At 43.3% G+C, this 24677-nt stretch overlaps 1 protein-coding gene across 1 annotated transcript; it reads left to right on the forward strand.

The window, feature by feature from the left end:
* On the forward strand, positions 1 to 23510 carry RHOA (ras homolog family member A). The gene is made up of 5 exons (XM_058845105.1): positions 1 to 149; positions 17067 to 17224; positions 19929 to 20049; positions 21274 to 21404; positions 22245 to 23510. Exons 2-5 carry the CDS (start codon positions 17069 to 17071, stop codon positions 22416 to 22418), a joined length of 582 nt encoding a protein of 193 aa, XP_058701088.1. The 5' UTR covers positions 1 to 149; positions 17067 to 17068; the 3' UTR covers positions 22419 to 23510.
* The last annotated feature ends 1167 nt before the right edge of the window (positions 23511 to 24677 follow it).

Genomic DNA, 24677 nt, shown 5'->3' on the forward strand with positions numbered 1-24677 from the left:
CGCGCGGCTGGGCGGGGCGGCTCGGGAGCGCGCCGCGCGCGGGGCCGGGAGCGCGCACGGCCCGCCCCGCCCGTTTCCGCCGCCGCCGCCGCTCGCGCTCGGGCCTGTGGAGCAGGAGGCGGCGGGAGCCGGACCAGCGCAGGCCGCAGGTACCGGGGGGCTCTCTGCCGACCGGGTGGCGCGGGAGGGCGGATCACCGGCTTCTCTACTCCCCTTCCCCCTTCCCGCCGCCGTCGCCGGGTGGGGCCCGCCCGCCCCCGCCGGGAGTCCGCGGCCTGCGGGCGGGGGCGGCTGGGCCTCTCGCCGCCACCGCCGCGCACAAAAGGGGAGGGCTGGCGAGGGCGGCCCCTCCGCTAGTTCCCGGGGCCGGTAACGGGGCCTTTTCCGGGCCGCGGGAGCGGGGGAGGGGAGGAAGGGGCGCGGCCCCGGGGCTCCCCCGCGGGAGCCGCCCGCGCCCCGCCCGGGACCCGGTACCGCCGCTCTGCCGTGGGCGGTGCGGAGGGAGGCGGAGGCGGCGCTGCCCCCCCGGCCCCGCGGGGTGACACGGGCGGCACCGGGGGTGCCCCGGTGAGTGGCAGCTTGTTGTGTGACGTCACCAACGCCGGGGCCGCGCCCCGCGGGTCGCACCTGGGGGTCGTCCCGGGCCCCCCGCAGCACACGCGGCCGTGCTGGGGCAGCTGCCGAGGGGTTGCTAGGGATTCGTGCGGCGTCGAACTTTTATCTTGGGGAAGAATCGGCCTTCGGAGCGAAACTGGAAAGTTTGGGCGGCGTTTTTTTTGGTGAGGCGGCTGCAGCAGGCCGAGGAAACGCGGGGGGTGGTTTGACACGGCCGGAGTCCTGTGCCCCGACAGCCTCATCTGGGCTGAGAAGTGCCCGGTGTTCAACTACACCCTGCATAAACTTTTTCTGCCAGGAAACCCATTCCTTCGTGGGCGAGAGGAACCCCGAGACTACTGTTTGGGTTTTAAAAATAAGACCCAAAAACTTTTCCCAGAGGTCTGGAGAGTTAGTTATTACAGATACTCAGGATGAAGTATTGTTCCCAGTCAAATGATACCACAGCTACTTTGATATGCCTTTAAGAGGTGTCTGGAACGGGGGTTTGTTTGTTTTTAGTTGCTGCCTCATATCCAGCTTTTGTTTTTCTCCTGGTACGGTTCACCTGTTTGTTGCAGGGAACCCTTCTTGAGCAGTGGTTCCCACCCACCCTTTCTCTGTGTGATACAGTATTTGGAGAAAATTAAACCGTAAGACCTCCCTTGGTAATGTTAAGTTTGTTGTTGCTTTTTTTCCCCCCAGAGCTTAGCCTAAGTGTCAATTCTGCCATCTGTGTGACTTTGAAATGGTGAACTTCCTCCAGAAGCAGACTTCTGTTAATCTTCTTTTTAACTCAGAAATCTCAAAAGTTAATTTTATGTGCCCTAAATGTTGTTTGTGACTCAAAGTATTAGGTTCTCTGATGGCTTTATTTGGGGATCCAATGTGGAAATATGAAGTCTTTCCCTCCCTGAAAAGATTGTTTGTGAAAATATTTGCTTGCTGTTGAAGGCTCTTCTGATACATGTGTGCTTTCCTCCTGCCCTGTTCTGGTTGTATCCAGGTCTCCAGCCACACAGCACTGGCATTTCTCGTTCAAATATGCAGAGCCTAATTCTGGCACTGATTTGGACCAAGGCTGTATGTTTAAAAAAAGAAAAACATTAGCCTTATTTCACTTTAATTAGTTCACTGGAATGTTTAACAGCATATTCAGCGTAAATGTTTGACATAAATTCGTTTGAATGGGTGATTTGTATCATTTAACACTAGAATACATGGATTTTTTTAAAATAATTTTTCAAGACATAAATGCACCTTCACACAAGGGGCAAAATAAATTCAGTCACAGCAGAGCTCAGCTGAGCAGCTCTCATGTTATCCGTCCTCGTTCACCAAGCTCACGCTCTGGCTGAGTGCCACAGCAGCCGAGCGCCAGAGGCGGGGAGTTCTCTGAGCCAGGAATTGACAGTAAAAACATCCTAAATGATCTTAACCGCCACCAGGATGTAGGACTGGTGATGGCTTTTCAGATAAGCAAATTCCAAATGAAAGCGTTTTGGAGGGGTCTTGGAAGTAGCATCATCTTTCCTCATTTTTCTGATAATAATTCTTGGTTTTTTTGGTTTTTACACTTAATCTTTTTCTCTCAATGTATTTAAGTTGCCTAGGAACCCTGTGGGCTCTTCTTCACATCATGTCTGTGGTCTGTGCTACACATTTCTGACCTTGGCTACCTTTTCATTAGCCTAGTGTACCTTCTCAGTTTCTCTAACATTTTATTCCCTGCTGCTGTAGTATCGTCAGGTTCTTTCCAAGTCTCCATCTTTTACCTTTAATACTAAATCTCATCTCTCTCATGTTCTGCTCTGTTGCCTTACAATGTGTCTTTAAATGCAGTTTGAACTAACACGGAGAAGTGTATTTGGGTGAGTTTGGGAAGTTAGCGTGTTGATAAAGTACAGCAAGTGTGCCCTTGAAATCTTAAATTAATCCATGATGAGCTTGTCCTAGTAAAACACATAACAAGGGTGAAACTCTGTAATACAGAACAGTGCAATGCAAAATAAATGTGCCAAATGACAGCTGACCTTCATTCCATTCCCAGGGTACAGCTATGCACCTGCACACACCTCAATGCATGATGAAAATGCTCAGCTCCTTGCCTTTTGGTATAATTCCTCTCCTGCTATAAATAGTGGGTAGCTAAATAGAAAGAGGTAGCTGCTTATTACTTTTCGGTAGATCTCAAAAATAAGCAGTAATATCCCAAAATACTGTCTGTGGTACACTGGTTAAGTTACTGCTGCTTTTACACTACTGTGTCTGGGTCTGGGTGCCTTTTGGTCTTGGTGGGATCTCTGTTACCACTCATTCTGAACTGTGGATAAAGTACCAAAAACTAATTTGAGTTGGTAGAGTGACACTGCCCTGTCCATCCTCTCTTCTGTCCTTTTCCTGTCACCATATTTTCATCCGGGAAGGACATTTGAGACTATAAAAGTTGAATTAAAATATCTGTAGACCACCTTTTAATTAAGATACTTGCCATCCACACAACTAACAGCCAGTCTTTCCTAAGTGAATCATCTAATTCAACTAATCAGAAGGTTTACTGTCTTTCTCTGACCACTTTTCATGACCAAGGTCCCTTGTAAAACGAACAGATGGAGAGTCACAAGTATACCCAGTAAAATTGGGCAGTACACCAAATATGAGGTTTTGCTTTCCTCAGGCTCTGACAGTTGTGGGTTTTCTGCTTGCTTTTTTATTGTTGTTTTTTAATCAGAAACAGAGCTCAGTTCAGTCTCTTTGCTCAGTTAATTAGCAGTGCTTTGCAGCCATAAATAGTTCTGTCTCACCTGGCCTGAACTGTCACTCATTTGGAGCAGGTCACTAGTGTGGATGTGTACAAAGGGATTCCTTCTCCTCATCTTCACACTTTTAAAAAAGATTGTCTTTGCATGTGTCAGTGGCTTGAAAGAAGTAGCAGCTGTCCAAGTACCAGTTATCTCTGTTTGCATTCTTTGCTAGCATTTCATTTTTCTTATATTTTACACCTGGAGGCTCTTTATTCTTCACCTCCTGTCTGCTCTGTTGAAATTGCATGAAGTGAGAAGTCCGTCTCACAGTGGGATCTTGACTGGGTGCTGACCAAGTGAATTGGCTCATTTTTTGAACCTCAGTCCAAGAGCTGTTTGGAAAGGCTGGGTTCCATGTAAACCACAGCAAGCTGGGCTTCTGCACTTGAAATTGAAAATGTTGTTGGGAGGATTTTAAATTATACTGTGGAATGTTGACAGATGAGAATGAGCATGCAGTTTGGGATAAAGAAAGTATTCGAAATAAGAATACAGCCTTCAGAAAGTTTAAGTCATGAAGTTGACCAGAAAAGTAAATAAGAACGTGAACTCCGGCATGTCAAATGAAAAATACAAGGACCTGCCAGAGAGACTCTGAGAAACATCATACTAATAGCAAAAAACCAAAAAATTTCTAAGTTCATCAGAAATGAGAAAGGTGCAGGATTCTGAAGGGCCAATAGATGGAAAAGTGAAAGAAATATTTGATGATGAAGCCATGAGTAGAAAGATGATTTATGTGCATTCCTGTTTCCTGTGGAGGAGTCCAGGAGTCCGAAGAGGTTCCCTGTGCCAGATATTCTCTTTATGGAGAGCAGGACTCATTGGAAGATACGTCTCTGCTTGAATTGTCAGCAAAGTAATTTATAGAGCAAAGTGATAAATACAGTTACAAGATGCCAAGACCAGATGGTGCTTGCCCAAGGGTTCCAAAGGAAACACAGACTTGAAATGACTGAATTACTAATTACACTGTGTAACTTCTCAATACCTTGAAGCCACATAAATAGGAGTTATGTGGTAGCAGTTCTTAAAGATAGTTCAGCAGGATATCACAGTTCAGTGCCTTTTTAAACAGACAAAAAAAAGTTAACCAGGTGGACCAACAATTTAGAGTAGCAGAAAGCTAGTGTGGCTTTTGCAAAGGAAATAGTGCAGCTCATATCTATTGGAGGTTTTGAACGACTTGAGAAGCACAAAGAAGAGAAATTTGGGACAAGAGAAGAAGAGGGATCTGTGTTACATCTCTGCTGTTTAGCATATTTATAAATGATCTGGTGAGAAAGCTGTTGAGGAAGAGGGGAAGAAAAGACCAGAGCTGATTAGGAAGAATTGCAGCTTGTCCTTCTGACACTGAATTACAGGCAGCAGAATGCCAAATGAAATTTGTTCCAGATAAATACAAAGCAAGGGGGTAATCTTAATTTGTTTGTGCACTGATGGGGTGAAAGTTAATTATTGCCAATTAGAAGGAAGCGCTTGCTATAATTCTGTTAAAATGGAAGTTTAGTGTTCAACAGTGATCATATGAGTTTGTATGAGGGGCTTTGGGAAAGGAATAAAAAAAGGAAAACAGAGAGATAGATAGCATCATGGTTCTTAGTCCTCAACACACTGATTACAGTGGGTTGGCACAAAGAAAGATGTGCTTTGAGATACATCGCAACTGGAAAAGCAAAGATGAGGCTGAAAAGAGTGATCAGAGATAAGGAATGGATTCCATACAAGGGATGCTTAAAAAGATTTGAACTGCTCAGGTTGGCAAAGACATGACCAAGCACAGTCTGGTCTAGATCAAAACTGATGGTGCCTCTCCCTCAGTCTGCACTGAGACCGCAGAATGCAGCACCACAGAGTACTTTGAATGACAACCATTTACGTGGCTTCAGAACCAAACAGGTGGAATCACTGGAGAAAACACTGCCAAATGGGTTGTTGGGCATAAAGAGTAAAAAAAAAAAAAAAAAAAGAAAAAAAATAATCACCCCCAAGCTGTCAACTGAGAAAATACACTTGTAGTGGTATCAGTGCATTTGCTCCTTCTTTTACTCTGAGGTACCTGCATGTGCCAGGCAGTGTTGGGCTTGCTGGGTGTTTGATCTGAACCAGTGCAGTTTCAACAGATGTCTTGTGGTGGGAGAAGAGGAGGAAGGAACACAGGTTAGCCTCAGTTGTGGGTACAAGAAGATAGTTGTCTGGGAAAGTTTGTGATAGTTTTTCTTGTTGGTATGTGCTTTACTGCCAGTGCCACCACACCCAAGCAGAAGTCTGCCTTGCTCAGTATGAGGTGCCCCACATCCCATCTGACATGCAGGAGGTGTCTGGGAAGAGGACACCGAGAAAAAACTGGACCAAATGCAAAGCATCTTGCAGATTACACACGCATGGAAATCCACAGATCTACTATAATTACCTCAATATTAAGCCCTAATCTCATTTTGTGCAGAGTAATCTTGGGACTCGGTATTGCATAAGAGAAGTGCTCTCGTAAGTGGTTGTGCCTACAGATAGCAGTGATAAAGTCAGTGGGGGCAAATGAGCAAGAATGTTCCATGGAGAGGCAAGGACAGCAACGGCAGCCACGGATCCTGAAGACAGAATCCTGCTTTCTGCCCCCAAAATCCAGACTTTGCCTTCAGCCTTGGAGAGGGACTTGTCATGGTAGAGGAAGACAAGGGAGAAATGCTTAAATTAGTCTTCTTCCCAGGGTTCTGAAGTGGTGTTAATTTACTAATTATGTAGCAGTAGGGAGGTGAGCAGTATAGGGGTGAACTTTGCAGATAGTTGATCAGAAGCACCCTGCTAAGTTTGGTGTTAACAAAACAGGATGCACACTGACAATGTTAAGACAGAGTTTTGCTTGCACGTATTGCTGGTTTAGTTTTTTAAGAATTTGACTTAAATATGCTTAAAAAAGATCTTTCAGGAACCTTCCTTTGCAATATTTTTTTCCTACCAAGTGTTGAATGTGAATTAAATAACCTGGCTTGGAAAGGAAATGAAAGCATCTGTTTTGTTCACACTTAAAAAACAGTGCAAGAAAGCCCTACAGATGAAATAAGAGAAAAGTAGTAACTGAATGTAGAAAATAGAAAACAGAAGCTCAAAATTGTGGAAAATAACTGGGAGGAAAAAGGAGCTCAAATAACTATGAAATTATGGATCTAAAAAGTTGAAATGTGGTGAGGCCTTGCCATGTGTCCTGCTGGGAGGCCTGCCTTGGCTTTCAAGCTGGCTGGTCCTGTGTGCTCTTGTCCTTGTTTCAGGCTCCAGCCTTGCTCACCACTCCTTAGGGTCTGAAAGAAGCATCCAGTTGTTTTCTTCTGTCGTTGCACCTCTTCCAAACTGTCCTTTTTCCAGTTCTGCTGAAGTTGTTCCTCATATGGTCACTGTTGTGTAGTTTAATCATCCGTGCCCTGCTCTGAGTCATTTCCAGTTCATTTATAGCCTTTTGACATGGAATGGGAGGATCACAGCTGCACACATCAGAAGATGCAGTCATGCGATGGATTCTGACATCATTTAATGGTTTCTGGTTTGTTCCTTTTATCCGAGTTCATAATACTGGAATCTTTAAAATTGTGGCATTTCAGAGTATTGAGCTTGTATTTTAAAGGAATTAACTATATTAGCTTTGAATACTGTCTTTAAGTGGCAGTGATCAGCTCCCAGTCCATCATTTCATATAGGAAGTTGAATCTGGTTTTTACATTGCGTATCACTTCACATTTCTCTCTTTCAAATTTTATTGCCAAGGCATAGAGCCTGTTGAAGTTTTGAAATCCATCACAGTTAGCCCTTGCCTTTATTACCTCTACATCTTGACATCATCAGTAAATTTTGTTATATAGCCATTTTTCTTCACTTTATCAGGTCATTTATGAATGTTGAGCTGTGCGGGTTCAACGGGTGTTTTTCTGAGAGCGCTGACTATTTCCTTCTGCCTGCTTTCCTATCTCTTGGCAGTTATTTATCTATACACAAAGAACTTCCGTGTAATCAGGTATTCTGATTATCTCATTAAGTTAAAAAAAAAAAAAAGGTTAAATGATATTGCACACCTAATCTGACCAGATTTGGTAATTGACACCTCTGTTTTGATATGTATCTTAGCTCTAAATATCTCTGGCCTGAAAACGGAGGGAATTTATGTAATTTTTTTCCAGAAAGCTCTCTACATACTGTAGCAGTTTGAATTTGAAAGAATGCTAATATGCAGTAATAATAAAGAGAAGCATGACAATCTTAATGATTATAATCCCATCAGACTAAGACATCAATCCCAGGTACAATAATGGAATAAGTATCAAAGTGTTCAGGAAAGAATTAAGGCAGTGTCACTCAGCTGGGACTGGGGGAAATAGAAACAAGAAATGTTAATTGTTTTAGCTTGGTTTTTAAGTGCAAGTGTTCATCTTAGCTTTCAGTTAGTACTCGACAATAATTGCATGTCATTTTCAGTGAGAAACTAAGCCAGAACAAAATCAATATGGTTCATATTAAATTTAGTAGAAAGAGGGCAGCTGTGAAAGGCAAATGGAGGTTCAAGTGAGTCTGTGTGTAGTGAGAACATGAAGGAATTGGACTCTTGGGCTGTGTTTTTTAGTGGTCACCATGAAGAGAAATGCAAAATGCCAGTAATGGGAAATTTGCAGAGGCTGAAGTAGTGAGCAAGTGACAAGGAAAAGCTCATCATAATGCAGAAAATGTAATTGACTGCTGGAGTGAGGAGCATAGTGTGGGATTCTTGCTGTTTTAAAGTCAAGATGGTCTGCACTTGAATTAATGCACGGGGTGAAATGTACTGGGGAATGACCAAGCAGTGGCTTGTTTGCACTTGAAACGCATCTCTCAGGGTGTGGTTCTCTGATACTGTGTGAATGGGTTTAAGGCTCCTGCTCTTGGAGCTGTGCTGCAGCAGCCCTGGGGCATTTGGAGCTGTGGTGGACAATGTGGGATGGGAAGGTACAAGGTGCTCTGCTCTTGGGCTCTCAAAGGCCCTGCTGCCTGAAGCACTCCACCGTGACACCTCTAGCACTTTGCTACTCCTTTGCCAGGAATAGACAGTCGCTACTGTCAAATGTGTAAAGGTAATTTAAAAGAAAAAACAACTAGCTATGTGTTAGGGTGCTTCAGTCTGGAAAGGCTGTTATGTGAGCAGCAGGAAGAGGGTGAGCAGAGGCAAATTATTCACTCCCTTTCCATTTCGGAATTAGGAGGCAGTGAAAGAAACTAATAGGGACAATCTTGAATTTGAAGGAAGTGGCTTAATACAATGTGTAATTAAGTTGTGGGAACTCCCTCCGCAGGATGTTTTGTGTGCTGGAAGTTTACATGGGTTCAAAGGGAGTCTGGACAAGCTCATGGAGGAGAAATCTGTTTGAGGTTACCAAACTCATGGGAACCACATCTGACCCAAGAAGCTCCTGAGCTGAAGGCTGGCGAGCGTGCAGTGAGAAGCTCCTTGTTCATTTTTCCTCTTCTCCTTTAGTGCAAGAATCCACTCCTGAGCTTATCCAAAATGCCAGGCACTGAGGTGGAGAGACCTAACTCCTAAGTCAATGTCCCTGTTTCCAGATAACAGTAACAGATGGTCTGTGAGTCTCTAGGTGTAAGTTTAGGTGCAGGAACAAGTTTGTCCAGTGGTCAGTGTCCATGTTGGAGCTGCCTGTGGGACACAGTGCTGAGTGTAGAGGGTTGCACAGGTCATGATTCGGGTGTTTTAACAAAAGACAGTTTGTGTTTCTCTGGGAGCACTTGGCAGGGCTGAGGCATCATTCCTGTAAAGCACAGGCAGGTGCTTTAGGGAAGGAGAACAAAGCCAAATGTTTTGCTCTTTGCTGCGGTGCTTAAAAATCAAGCAAATTTATTAGAATCCAAAACAGTTTTCTTCTCTGAGAGGAAGGTGAATTGTGTGTTGTCACACAGGATTTTTCCTGAAGAGGAAGGCAAGGGCAAAGGCTGTAATTTGATAGGATGAATCCTACTTTGAGACTTCACATGATATCTCGGATTAGACGTACTGTGTCCGCATGACACTCAACATGGATCTAGTGCTGACAGCTGATTCAGGTTTCCTCCAAAACATTGCACTGGCAGGCTTTATACTGCTTGAGGAATCTCCTGCCCCATCACAGCCATTGCAGAGGCAGCATGAACAACACTCTGTGTCCTTAAGATGCACTTTATGCCCATGCCTGTTAAACACCTATTGTGTACTTTCGGATAACTCTTAATGACTGTATAAAATTAATCAGTCGTTAAGGGTTCACTGGGGCTGGCTACCTAATGCAGTTAAGCTGACCCTGTTCCCAGTTCTGGTGATGTAGTACAAAGAGGCTTGAGCTGGTTATTTGTGGAGTTAGCTGAGACTTGGGGAGGTTTATTACCTGGGGGTGAACACAGCTACACTGCTCCTGATTTAAAGCTGGCTCTGGAAGTTTTAAAAATATTTTGCACGGCACTTTTTCCAAACTAGTAAAATTACCAGACTTGAGCCTGGTTGACATAGGCTGAATTAACTGTTATCAGAAAGCTGAACACTGCCCTGTCCAAAGACGTTCCCAAAGGACCTGTGTTCAGTGCTTAATCCCATTGGATACTATGCCAACCTTCTGTGTCAGATTTTCAATTGTACTTCAGTTTTACGACAGAAAAATTCCATTTCTCTGTGGATTAAATTTAATGTGCAACATCAGTAGCTTGCTCTATGCTTTGCCACCTTTAAAACTTTTTTCAAGTGATAGATTTCATATGTAACCCTCCCAAAAAGCCCCAGCAGAGAGCTTTTTCTCGCCAACTGCTCCCACATAGCGCTGTAGTTAGAAATAGGTCTATTTTGCAGTACTGTCAAACTGCTTTATGTACTGGCTGCAGTAAGGAATATAAATATAGCTATTTCTCAAAGGCCTTGTTAGCAACACTTTAAATAATGTGGCTTTTTGGTTTATGAGCCTAAGTGTCCACAGACAAACTTGCACAGAATTAAGAAAGTCTCAGTCATTGCAATGAAATGTGTTGACTGTCCCCTTGATAGAGATAACCGCATTCACGTTTTTAGTGTTTTGATTCTGGTGGCTTGGAATTGAACTGAGTTTCCATCCCAGTAATGCATGATTTCAGGTTGGTTTTATGGTGTCAAAAGAGCAGATCACTCTGACCTCAGTGTGTTTGGCTTTACTGTCAGTGTGGCTGTACAGATTAGTTCAGACAATAAATAAGTGGTCACTTTTTCCATGTTTTGGGGTGTATACGTCTTCCAGGATCTTTTAGGAACCCTGTAGCAGAAACATGGGTTGTATCTGACCCCTTTATGTGATTGAGTCATGTTTTTCCATAATTTTTTTTCTTACTTGTATTTCAGTTCCAGGGCTGTTGGCTTCCCAGTTTGCAGCTTCTCTAAGAGGTGGATTGGGGTCACAGTTTCTTTTACTTCACAATTATTGCTAAGTAAGAGCAGGGCCATCCTGTGTTGGTTACGTGGGGAAAAATGGCATGATAGCACACATAGTCTTACATATGCTGAAGGAGGCTGATTTAAGGTAGCAGGATTAGAATTTCAGCAGCAAGCTGCAGTATTTTTGTTACATGTTTATATCTGCTTTCACTAATGAGAAGTGAGCAGCAAAAAAAGAATTACAGAATGTATAGTTGCTGACATTTTCCATTGGGACTTCAGAGGAGGAGAAGGTTGAGATGCTTGTCTCCTGCCGGGAGATGTGGGAATCCTGGATTCTGTTCTAGAGGAGTAGTTACATCCTTCTGCCATTCAACTCCAGGCCTGTTTGCCTGACCCCTTCCCTGGTCATAGTCTTTGGGCCACTTCACCCTCTCAGATGCTCTGTGTTCAGTCTCTTTCTTCACTGGCTGTACACAGCTGCCCTAAAATCAGACCTGTTTGCATCTGGGTTGATCATCTTTGGACTCCAAACTGCTTTGCTAGTTCTGTGTTGATGCCTGACCTTGCTGAATGGCCAGAAGAAAACTGAGAAAAGCCTGCTCATCCCCTCTTGATCCCTGGAGTCTTTGGGAAACTCTTCCTCCATCTCAGATGTGAACAAAAGTGAGTATATTTTAAGAGTAAATGCAGGTTCTGAGGCAGAGGCACTTGAGGGACTGGGACAGAGTCAGTTCTCCCCTGTGGTAGGTAGAGGGCAGGGCCTCACTGGTCAGGGTGGGAGACAATTAAGCAGGGTTTCCTTTTCTGGTCCCTCAGCCCTACTCTTGTTCCTCCTGTTGCCCAGGGCAGGGCTGACTGAAGGAAGGGAAATAAAGTGAGAAGAGTACCAGGCTGTAATTCACTCAGCAGCAAACTGCTTCAGTGCTGTGTAGAGGAGTCAGCAGCAAGGCAGTATTTCTAAGATTTCAAAACCTTTACCTTCCAACATTTTGGTTTTAACGACTTCAGCAAGATTAGGTGGGAAAGAATTTAAAGGATGTTCTCCCCCATCCCCTGCAACATCCTTACTGCGTGCTGAACTGCTTCTGAACTGTTTCTTCTGAGTTCTTGTTAACATGCAATAATCCAGAATTTATTTCTTTTTACAAAATTTTGCATTATGCGGAGGATCTGTCTGTATAGCATAGCAGGCAACATAGTTACTAGTAGTTAATTGGTAATTGAAATTAAATGTAGTTGTGATACCTATGTGATGGTAAAGAGCTGTTTCTACCATCAGTTACTTTCTCCAGGATGAGATCCACATTGAGACAGACAAACTTGCCATGTTTGTTGCCAACCTATCCAACTTCAGAATGTCAACAGTGTGTCCACAATCCTCACTCATGCTGTGTGGCCTTGGGACCTGCAGGAGAGGAGGCACTGGAAAAGTTGTTCCTTGGAAAAATAAACAGCATGCTGAAGAGGCAAATTCCCTTGCAGTAAAGAGTAATACTTGGGGGGAGTATGTTTAAAACATGGGAAAAAAATATTTTCCCCATTTCTAATTCTTCTGGAGTACTTGGTGGATTCCCTTAACAAGCAGGGCTTTATGCTGCAGGAGTCTCGGAGCGTCACTGCACTTAGAAACAGCAGCCTCCTGTAACAAGGATATCAGTGTGGCAACTCGGCAAACAGGAGCTCCTTGTGTTGTAACCTCCTGTGATGTTAGTGGGATTGAGTAAATGATGTCTAAAGCTCTTGTAATACCTGTGAAAGACACTGGCTGAGGCTGGGGAAATGTCATAATTGAATCTCTCCCATCCAGATGAGTCACTTGAGTCATGTTGTGAGAGTTTCCACTTTGAATCTAGCAGACTAGCTGGTTTTGAGAATCCTATAAATGCAAAGGTGGGAGGAGTGGTTCATTTAAGAGTAGGAAAAATTGCAGATCTCTTGCCTTGCTGCAGAAGACAGCACAGATTCTCCTAGAAGATCACTGCAGCCATTCTGCTACACTAATTGGAATAAAATATTTCTTACTCCGTGTTCTGTGTGCATCATCGGTGATGCAGTTCCAGCAGCTTTCTGGGTTTATTGGGCTCTCCCTGTTCTATGCTTTGTGTAAAGGGATGACTGTGTAGTACTTGTGTTCAATTACAGTGAGGTAGTAGTAGCTTGGGTTTGGTCTGTTTGTTATACCATCTCAGGTAGTTCATAGAGGTTTTTTAGCTCTAAATGTAAGCATGTACTCACTGGTGAAAAGCTGTGCTGCAGCAAATAGTGATTTGTGTGTAATGAAACTCTTTAGGCCAGCAAAGTGCTTTGATTCCCACATACTGCTGGTACAAATTTGATGTATTTCCATGTTTCAGAACACTTGATGAAGAAAACCAGAGCATGTCAGAATGCAGCAGAAAGACCCCACTGCTGTGAATGCTGTTAGTGTTGTCCTTGGGACATGCACCACAAAGATGGAGCTCCATTCTAACAATCCATTTTTTTCTCTATTGTGCTACCAAGATGTTGTTTTTCTGAGTCTTTGCCAGACTTGACAACCCCTTACAGCTGCCCACTGGAGAGGAATGTATTTATTTTAGCTAAAAATAACTAGCTGAAAGGTGCCGATCTGTACACTGAATCCTCTAAATTAGGAAATTCAAGGAACTCGCAAATTAGGAAGTGTTCAAGGTTGGATGAAGCTTTGAGCAACCTGGTCTAGTGAAAGGTGTCCCTGCCCATGGCAGGGGATTGGAATTATATAGTCTTGAAGGTCCCTTCCAACCCAAACCATTCTGTGGTTCATTGATCATGATAAATAGAAGGAAGTGGTTGTGATGTTTGGTGACTTCCTTCTGAGATGGATGGAGGTGTCTGTCTGATCATCAGAGCTGACATCCTGAGGTGTTTATATCTACCCAGCATTTATAATCTGGGCTGCTTCTGAAAATTGGAGATTATGAGTGATGATCTTTGTCTCTTGGATTGAATTTTATACAACATGCTTGTTCTAGAAGGAATTGTTTTGTGGTAATACTGTGGAAGGTGAAACTAGATTTAAAAGTACAAGGATGCCATGGGCCACCAAAAAATGATAATGTGGTTGAGGCTTTTTGTGACAGTCCATAAGGACCCTCTAGAAGCTGATGATAAGGGAGTTTTAATTCCCTAGATTTTGAATGTACTAGATGGAAGGGACTGTTGGGCAGGTTTGATATGTCCTGGTGATGGTCCTGCACAGAATTCTGTGAGCTTGAGAGCCTCATGGGGTGGGTCCTGAGCAGTGGGAAGGAAGTGGTTGAGCACACACTGCTGAAAGGCATCTTGGGTCCAAATGATGTCAACACATCTCAGGAAGCATTCAGGCAGAGAGTTTCATGATAGGCTTTTCTCAGGAAAAAGATACTGAGGGGATAAGATAAAACTCCTGAAATAATTTTGATATATATATATATATCCATAAATTTTTCAAGCTTTTTTTGGGAAGGATTTGTAGAAAGATCTACATTAAATATTGGGTTTGGGGTTTTTCTTACACAACTGTAGTTTCCTTATAGACCTTAGGCATAGCTATGTAGAAAGCATAAAATTCAACTGGCAAGGGACACTTAAAAATAATCAGAGTGATGGAAGCATTTAGAGAAAGATAAAGTTGATCTGATAATCCATTGAAAAATACAGTTATCCATAGGTGATGCCAAAAGGTCACCTACCCTGGGTGATATTGCAGGTAACTCAAGGCACCACAGGCAAGTCCCTGGCACCAGCACAGAAGGGAGAAGGAGGGAGGATAGCAAGGAAGGACAGGTTATCCCATTCCGTCAGCCGCCCACTGTGTCTCCAGGGCAGTTTCATCAATGGCCTAGATAATTATCTGGGAATCACTACTATTAAACTTGCATCTGACAGACTATGATTAAACTGGAGGACAGAGCTAGAACCTGAAGGTAGAATAAATCATTCACTGTAAGGATAAATAAAAGTCTGGCAGTGGCTATTCAGCTGTGTGAAGAGAGAACTACTCACTGTATAGACATCTGAATGAAAAAAAGTCTGTGAGCTATTAGGAATTAAAAGCTAAGTGTATCAATATTGTTGTCTTCTGGGGAGGGGAAGAAGAAAGAAAAAGACACATAATTCCAGATTGGTGTTTAAGCAGCAGGATATCCCTGAAGGTCAATGAAATTAATCCTTCAGCTCTGGGCACTCTTCATAGAGCCCTAGGTGAAATACTGGATTCAGCTTTTGGGCTCTACACTTTGGTAAATTAGTGCCAATTGGACTCTGCCCAGAAGGGAGCAATGGGAAAGTCTAGGAAATATGATTTACAGAGAAGGCTTGAATAAACTGGCATTGTTTTGTCCGAAGACTAAATGAAGGCATGTATTCTCAGCTGAACGGGGAAAGGGAATAATCCATTTCCTTATGGCCGCTAAAAACATCATAAACAGTAATGGGCTTATATCAAAGAAGGGTGAGGGTAATTTTCTCATTGTAAATATTGTGGAGCACATGAGTAGGTGACTTCAGAGGTTTTGTAGGACTTGAAGGGCAGATTAGCCAAAACTGACATTAAATAGAAGTTACAAGTAGTTGATCTTGAGTTGGTACAGAAGACAGATAATTTCCAGTTCTGTAAAATTCAAATACTACCTTTGCTAGAAAATATTCAAAACCATCTAAACTGATGGAAAGAAAACTTTTGTAAGTTTCTTTGGATCATTTGGATCATTTAAAGCCTCACACAGATGTAAAAATAACCCCAAGTCCCTAAGGTAAATAACTTTAACTTGTGTACATATATATTTGCAAGGTGAAAGAAACTCTCTTTAGACATGGATTTGGATCACTTGAGCAGTGGTGTCTGACAAGGCTGTCCTTGATCCTTGCTGCTTGGTGGGTTGAAATGGTACCTGGAGCATTCTCTGTACCTGGAGCAGAAATACAGAATCTCTGTAATATCCACTGCTTCTTCACCACCCAACAGTACCAAAGTTTGCTTTTAGATGGTAATGTTACCTTTTTACTTAATTTCATGAGGCAAGAGAAGAGCTAAAAAGGATAAAACATTTTTGCTGTGTCCTTTAAATCTCTTCTGTGCTTCTTTGAGGCCTCCTCCCCTTGCCAGCAGCCCTGGTCATCCTCATAGAACTTTGTTCTGAGTTTGTCATGGCAAAAGTTAACTCACAGGGTGCTTCCTCTGTGGTATTTTGGTCGTGCAGTTGTAGGTATTGTGATGGTGTTGCTGTTTGCTCCATTTCCAGGAAGCTTCATGGGATGACTAAGCAGCTTCCCCTGGAGTGCTTTTATGTTATGGAGAAGAAAGTCATTATGGTTCTGTCCTCATTGCACTCCTGTGTATCCAGGTCACTCCCTAAATCTCTGGCTTGTCCCTGCATTGGTAACAAATAAACACCGGGAAAAAAGAGAGAGCAGGCACATACATAGTGCTGGTTTTGTTTGCTTTGCCAGATCCAAAACAACTATCTCCTTTGGCCCCACCCTGATTCCAGGCTTTTCTTAAACCTTTTCAAGCTTTTGTGCTGTCTTTTTGAGGCCAGAGTTGCTTATGAGCAGGTCATGGATTTGTATGGTCCTGATGCAGATCAGTTCATTGCACAGCAGAGATCTGTGTGGAGCACCACGGGGGTCTCCACTTCTAAGTGCCCCCTTCACTTACTGCAAGCTGACAGCAGGGTTTGTTAACCTGGGAGCAGTGGTGCCCAGGAAAGCAGCTTGAGGAGTGAGATGCGTCCTGCCAAAATCCTTTGCAGAGTGGTGGTTGTAATCTGAGGAACTGGTTACCTGGACATCCTTCTGTTGCTGCTCTGAGGCGGCAGCAGGTGCTCCTCAGTCCAACTGACTGACATCCAGTGTGATAAGAAAATGTTATTGCCCTTAAATTGAAGCATCTTGTATATGATTACCTTGAATACACTTCTGAGAGGGTGCTCTGGGACAGTGCTGTTCAATGACTCGTTACCTCTGGGTGCTGCTATCTCAGCCTTTAGAAAAGATCAATAAATGCTGAACCAGGCCCATCTCCTCTCCTTTCTATTATTCTTGCACCTAGTGAGCTCACCAGTATGTTGCTAACTGCTGGAAAGTATTTTTTCTTAAAAGGATGGGAATCTGAACTTACCCAAGTGCAGATATGTCTGTCTCTCTAATGGACATGTATAATCAATTTAAAAGATCTTATTAATTGAAGACTTGGGGTTTATTAATTATTAGTTTCTCGGTTAAAAGCTGTAGTGGTTGAATTAACAAGTCATCATTTTGTTTTTCAGCTATGGCAGCCATTCGAAAAAAGCTGGTTATAGTGGGAGATGGTGCCTGTGGAAAGACCTGTCTGCTGATTGTATTTAGCAAAGACCAGTTCCCTGAAGTGTATGTTCCCACCGTCTTTGAAAATTACGTAGCAGATATTGAAGTGGATGGAAAGCAGGTATGTGAACACTTCTCTAAGAGCCAGAATGAACTGTGTTTGTTCAGAATAGCATGGACATCTCTACACTTCCTTAATATGTGGTTAGCACACATGCTTAGTGCTTAAATTGTAAGTATACTTTTAAATAGAGTATGTTCCTGAGGGGAAAAAGAAAATATTGGTCTTGCTAGAACATGCTCATATCCAGTGTCTGTTTAACAAGGTGCTTCTAACTGTACACAAGCTGAGGTTCTAAAAGCCGTGCATTTTAAGTAGAATGTTGCAGCAGATGGGAGGGGATGGAGCAGTGTAAAGATGCTGAGGGCACTGGGGCTACTGGCAGAGTCCCTGTTTTGGTAGGGACCTGGTATTGTAATTAACAGAAACTAATTCCTGGAGAGTTTATTTTTCATACCCTCTCCTGGCAACATGCAGCATCCTTCTGAGAACAGATGACGGTTGATCAAGGGGGTTGATTTTTGTAGTGTACATCAGCATCATCTGCCCTGCTTGTCTGAAGGGACACAAATCTTAGCACCCAAGTGTAGCCACAGCTCAGTGAGCTTCATCTGTAGTTTGTACTTCAGGAAACTAATTATTAAAAGATTTCATTTTAGTTCTAAATATTTTGAAAGTCAGTTTTTAATCAGTGGGCCCTCTTGAGTCCTTTTGTTTATCATACAAGCAGACATGCCAGACACCTGCTCCAATGGGCAGCTGTAGTTGCTGATCCCTGGGTGGGTTGCCTTCTGCACTTCTGTCAGCAGGGTGCTGGGTGATGTGCAATATTATCACTTTCCAGGATACTCCAGATGCAAACAAAGCAGGAACTTTGCACCTTGAAAGCTCAGCCATCCACAAACCCTCTCAGGCAGTCACAGCCTGTGTCTGTTTGGGTACTGTAAGCACACAGAGCTGGCTCTGCCCTGGGACTGCAGGTCAGGCATGTGGCAGGGATGGTGCTGATGGTACTGAGCTTCCCTGCTTTGTCCCTGTGTGACATTCCCTTGCTCTGGGCTCATGTACAGCCAGAACATTTTTCAGTCCATTCTAGTTCGGATGCAGTGACTGATGGACTGAAATTGCTCACTTTTTGATCCTGACTGGAGAAAAAGGAGTTTTTGAGCTAGTTTTGGGCTTTATGTTAAATTTGATTTCCTAGTGTTGCAGGGATGTGTTATTTATGGATTTAGTCATGATAGTTCATGCAATTTGAGTCTAAAAAGCTTTCCTCTCCCGTAATGTGAATCAGTAAAAGAAAATTTACTTTTAGACTAATATTAGGACATGTTTTTTCCCCAAGTGACAGGTTCTACAGTTTCTGTATTGTATCTTAGGCTCTAAGGACTATTGTTTGAAATATGTATGATATCCATTTCTCTCTTATAGCACCGGGATAACTTCCTCATTCCTTTCTGCCTGAATCTCTGCATCTCTGAATGAGTGAACAGGGAGTCATGCCCTATCAGCTATATGCAGCCAGTAACTAAAGGAAAATAGCACGAGCAGCTTGAGCAGTATCAGCTGATTTTATTCTTGTAACTGAGGATATATTTTACTTAAGCTCTTGGTCTTCAGAAAGTTTGATTACAAAAGTTTGTAGGAGAGCAGTGCTCAAGCCTATTCTGTTTGACAGCCACTTACCTCTGTCTTCATAGAAAAGCATTACCAGGAATGTCCAGAAGTCATATGAAGACAAAGAGATGATAGTAGGAGATGTGGTTTTTTAGGAGCTGATTCCAGTGTCATGTGAGGGAGCTGTCAACAGGCATCTCTTTAAAAATATGAATGTTTGTCACAGAATTCACATTTGCAACTGCAGAGGTGACTCTCTCAGAATATTTCTGACTGAAATACAGAAGATTATTTTTGTATATGTGTGCAACTTAAGGCTTTGTCTCTTCACAATTTAAACAGACAGTTGCACTGCACATGCAGGCTCACGTTTGGGTTCCAGTTCTGCCCATCTGTCTTTATCTGAGCTGCTGTGGACTTTTTTCCTGGAATTTTGGAATGCAAGAGTTTAAAGAAGAAGACACCCACTCCATTGTGAAGGCAGACTCATCAGAGAATCTTAAGCAAGAATATATATACCTAAAGAGCTTAATTATAGTTTTTAAAGTCCTTTGCTTTAAATGCTGGCTATTCCTTCTAGAGTTTTAAACAATCCTATTGGGGTGTTCTCCCCTAGATCCAGCAAAAGTAGAAATACTGAGAACATTAAGTACTTTACTTCTTAGTAACAAGAAGCTTTACACACAGATCAGTTTTGTTAAATTTGTGCACAAGAAGTACAATCTTGACATTTCTTAGTCACTACAGGTTCCAACTGTAAACCCACTGAAAATGTGCATAATCCTAAAAAGCATATACTTAGTCTACTTTCAAACTGGTATTTCTGGGATGCTTTTCAGAGAGTTTCCCAGCCCTTTGGAGCTGATTCTCTTGGATTCTTCTGTCTTGCTTTCTGCTGGTAGCTTTTATGTCCTTTTAGAGAATTGACAGTGATTACAGATAGAAAGAAAAGAGTCATAAGCAGCAATAAGTTGATTTTTGGAGTTACAGAATGTAAAATTCCTAGTAATTCTCCTGCCAAAGGAGAACTGGTAGTCTCCTTTTGAGTGGTATTGACTGAAATATTTTATTCACTCCTGTTGAGTTCCTGGCTTCTGAATCAGAACTTGCCTGGTGATCTGACTGACCCCTTATCTTAATTTTGCAGGTTGAGTTGGCTTTGTGGGATACAGCAGGACAGGAAGACTACGATCGACTTAGACCGCTTTCTTATCCAGATACTGATGTTATACTTATGTGTTTTTCAATTGATAGTCCTGATAGTTTAGGTAAGTAGATCTCTAACTGAATCAGAACCACTTCTCTATATCAATATATTCTCCTTAGAAATTGCACTGTAGAATATATTTTCCCTTGGGAGCTTTCCTAGTTTCAGAATTGGTGCTGGTTTGAGTGTGTAGTTTTCAGACATTAGGGAACTCTCCAGCAATGCTGAGCATCAGAAGCACTCTGTCCAGATTATAAAAATTCTCTCCCCACTCCTCCCTTCCTGCTTACCAGTATCTGGGTGCTAGGGTCCCTGGGAACAGCGAACTGCCAGGCAGTTTTTCAGGTGTGCAGCATCTAGAGGCCAGCACACCTGAGCATTCCAGGTGCAGCTGCAGAATTGATATTTTGGCTGTAGTGCAAAAACTGGCTTTAAAATCCTTGTCTAAGTTGTTTCTTCAAGCAAGAAAATATCCCATAATACCTAATAGTGAATGTCTCTTCAAAAGCTGAATGGAATTTCATTAAGATAAAAGGTGGTTATGCAGCCTGCAGGTACATCCACTGATGAATCTCAAATGTCTAAGAGCTTATGAAAGCACAGCCAGATGTTTTAGGCTGTTCAGCACTTCCTGCTATATAGAATTTGTCAAGGTTTTGCTTTCAAAAGCCCCCAAGTCCTCCTTTCACTAAAAAATAAAGTCATGTAGGGATGTGAGGAGGAGGTTGCTTGTATATGAGAACAAATTCCTTTGCTGCATGTAGGGAGAAATGACAGATTGGAAATTACTTACCCCCGACCTTTGTTTCTGTGTATCTGTAATTAGTGTGTTGTACAGTTCTGTTACAGTAAGGGGAGGGGTGAAAGGGGTTGTTTTGTGTTGCTTTAGGAAAAGAGGTGAGGCTTCAGTGGGCTTCAGTGTTGTCCCCATCTCTAGCTTCTGGAGATAATTAAAATGTTTCTCTTGAAGCAAAATATTCCTTAACTTTCCAGTCCAGAATTGTGCATGCTGTTCTTCAAAGTCCCTTTTGCTAACCCTTGTCAGGTAGCTGCTGAGAGAAGCCAAGATGTTACGTGTCCTTCAGCCTTCAAATTACCACAGACAGGCTTGTCTTTTTTGGTAACACCAGAACAGGCCTATTTGCTTCCTCATGGAGAGTAGACAGAAGGGCATCAGTGTGGATTTTCAAGCTGTAATGACTCAGGCAGAGTGTAAAAGCTTTAAAATAAAACTCTCCCCAGAAGTGGGGTTTTGTACAATCATGCCTCTATTTCTTTTTTTCAGAAAACATCCCAGAGAAGTGGACCCCAGAGGTGAAGCATTTCTGCCCCAACGTGCCTATCATCCTGGTAGGAAACAAGAAGGACCTGAGGAATGACGAGCACACAAGACGAGAGCTGGCCAAAATGAAGCAGGCAGGTTCCTTTCCGAGTCTTACAATAAATGGCAGAAGTGTGTGGTGGTTGTAGCAGAGCATTGAACAGGCACCCACAGCTGGCTGCTGCTTTCTGTGGGCTGTGTGATCAACACCTACCCCTGACACCAGGGAGTCTCTATTGCCTTTAACTGAGTGGGGATTCTCATATTTGGAGACGTACTTCTAGAAAAAGGCATTCTCAGCCATGAAAACGGGTGTATTAGGTTCCTAATAGCCAGCTTCTCTCAGTGCTGGAGAGGTGGATCCCTGAGGTAGAATAGAACTGATTAGGAGTCATCAGCATAGTGGTGCATGCACTCTGAAGCTGTTTTTCATTTGGTGTGTTCACTATGTGACAGCAAACACTGATTGGTGGGTGTTCTGAGGTAATAACCACAGGTGCTCTTGCTCATTCTTGAGCATCAATCATTTTCTGATTGAGCCTGAAACCCACAGCTTGGGTATGGGACTGCAGATGCTCTGCTCTGTCCCGGAATTCTTGAACCTGTAGCATAATGTTTGGGAGTTTCATACAAAGACTGAGGCATTGATCTGGTGATTTGTTCATAGGCTTTTTTTGCAATGGTAGCAAGGAATTGCATAAATGTTTCATCAGAAATAGGCAATCACTTGCTCAAGTTTCAAAAAGTCTTGCAGCTTTCAAGCTCAGAGATATGAGAAAAGTGATCATGTCCTCTGGCATTAGATTTTTAACTAACCAGTTCATTACGTGTACTTAATCCAGAAATTCCTTTGCATTTTTTGGGAAGCTGGATGGGAAGGGGAAGAGTAGTGTGGGCTTGGGCTGTTCTCACCTGCTGCTTTTGTGCTGTTCCAGGAGCCTGTCAAACCCGAGGAAGGCCGGGATATGGCAAACCGCATTGGTGCATTCGGGTACATGGAGTGTTCGGCAAAGACCAAAGACGGTGTGAGGGAGGTGTTTGAAATGGCCACTAGAGCTGCTTTGCAAGCCCGGCGTGGCAAGAAAAAGTCCGGGTGCCTTCTCTTATAAAGCGTGGCCAGAGGAAGATGGCCAAAGCAGCACCCTGCACTTGAGTAATTTTGAAGTGCTGTTTATTAATCTTAGTGTATGATTACTGGCCTTTTTCATTATCTATAATTTACTTAAGAGATTTAAAAATCGAGTCATCTTGCTACCAGTATTTAGAAGCCAACCATGATTTTTATAACAATCTGCATCAAATTCATCTGTGCACCCAAGGTTAACCTCAACATTCCTCTAACAAACCTTTTCTGCACTCACAGGATATGCCAGGCGCTAATTGAAGACAATTCTCTATCTTCTTTCTTCTCTCTAGAAAGAGAAAAAGCTGTCAACACAGAGGATTGGTCTGTAACTACTTTATAACTAACGTCCTATTCTAATTGAGTACAACCGTTACATGGCTGTATGGAATCGAGAGTAGCTTCAGTGCTATCACATTTAGGAAGATCTGATTTTCATGGCTTGGTGTAAAACATTAGTTTGAAAATGTGATCACTCTGAAATGACCAAGTCCCATTCAGCTAAAGAAAAGTGAGGGTTCTGTGGTTTCATGTTAGTTACCTTTTAGTTACTGTGTAATTAGTGCCAGTTTAAATGTATGTTACCAAAAATAAATCTATTTACCCCAGCTTAGATGTAGTATTTTTTGTATAATTGGATTTCCTAATACTGTTACTTGTAACCTCTGCGTTAAGGTGTTCTGGGTTTTTTAAGAAACTGTATTTGAAAATAAAGTCCGGTGGAAAGCAGCTGATCCTCTTCCCCTGTTCATTTGTAAGAGTCTGACCCATTTGAATGATTTGAGTGGTCTGTACACCCAGAAGGAGTTTTTTCCATAACGTGCTGTAGGGATGAGAAAAGACAGCCTGCTCACACTCAAAGCTTCTGAACTGTTCAGTTGCCTTAAATTCATTGCTGGACCCAGTTTCAAAACTTTAAAAAACAAAAAAGAAACTTTTTGTGTAAGTTTGGTTACCATGTAGTGATCAGACTCCTAACCTGTGAACTTCTTGCTGTTCTGCAGCCAACTAAACTCTTTCTGTATTCTCATTTTTCCAAGAACTAATAGAATAAAGGCAGTTTTCTAAGCTCCCTGTATCCTGGTGTCTGTATTCCTCACTCTGGGTTTTTGTCCCAGCATCTCACAGCCTGAATTAGAAATACCATTTTTGATAAAGCTGAGAGAGAATTTGCTGAGCAGTTGCAAGTGCTTTAATACTTATTTTTATTTCCCAGCAAGGGATGCCCATCTGCTGCTCGCGGTGGTTTCCAAACGCTGCAGCAGAGCCGAGTTGCAGTATCTCACCTGGCCCCTGCAGTAAGCAGCAAAGCGTCCCAGGAGCCTGTGGTACTCAGCGAGATGGGAGTGCATCAGTTGACTTGGATTTGTCAGTCCTGAGCATGGGACTAGAGGAGCAGGAGGAGGCTGTGTAGGAGGAAGGGAGGAGCAGATGCAGCATTGCTGAGGGAGCATGTGATGGTTTGCAACAGCCAGGCTGCGCTGGAGCAGCAGCACAGTTTGCACGTGGCAGGGTGTGTGCCATGGCATTGCATGAGGGATGCCTTCAAGCCCTGCAGTACAGGCTGGGCTCGAGGTGTGGGCCCTGTGCTGCACCCATGCTGGGGAGTGGATTGTGCTGCTCCTGGGGAGGGAAGGCCAGGGAACAGCAGTGGGCATCTCCATGTTCACACTGGTATTTACAGCAGCTGCCTCTGAGCTGAGAGCCTCCTCACTGGGCTGGGTTGGAGGGAGTCCAGCTGCTGATGACAGTCCATGTCTGAGCACCTGGCTGCATCCCATAATAGCATACAAAACACTCGTGTCATTTTTTTTTCTTTTTTTGGACAGTTTCTGATTGCTTTTCCTGCAGCAAAGGAGGAACAGACCCAGCCGTAGGAGTTCCCTGTACCTCTGGTCCTTGTCCTTCCTCTTCAGCCACAGACATCCAGAGTGAATTGTCTGACAAGCCCAGTGGTGTCACCCACCCCACCCTTCCCTCCTTCCTCTCCTGGGTGTTTGTCCTCCCCCTGCAGGGTGACTGGGTTGAACAGAGCAGGAAGTTCTCAACTGCAGCCGTAGGGCTGCCAGAGAGGTTTTAATTTTCTGGCCTGTTGATGAGTTGCTCATGTGCAGTTCCCTTTTTTGGAGGGATGTTGCAGTTGAGCAAATCCAGGGGTTTTCAGTCTTGCAGGGATGTGGGGTTGCAGTCTGCCATGGCCACAGTTACAGAACAGCTCTTACAGGGGTTTGGAGTCAGGTTGCCT

The sequence above is a fragment of the Poecile atricapillus genome, chromosome 9 (genome assembly GCF_030490865.1).
Source record: "Poecile atricapillus isolate bPoeAtr1 chromosome 9, bPoeAtr1.hap1, whole genome shotgun sequence".
Lineage (NCBI taxonomy): Eukaryota > Metazoa > Chordata > Aves > Passeriformes > Paridae > Poecile > Poecile atricapillus.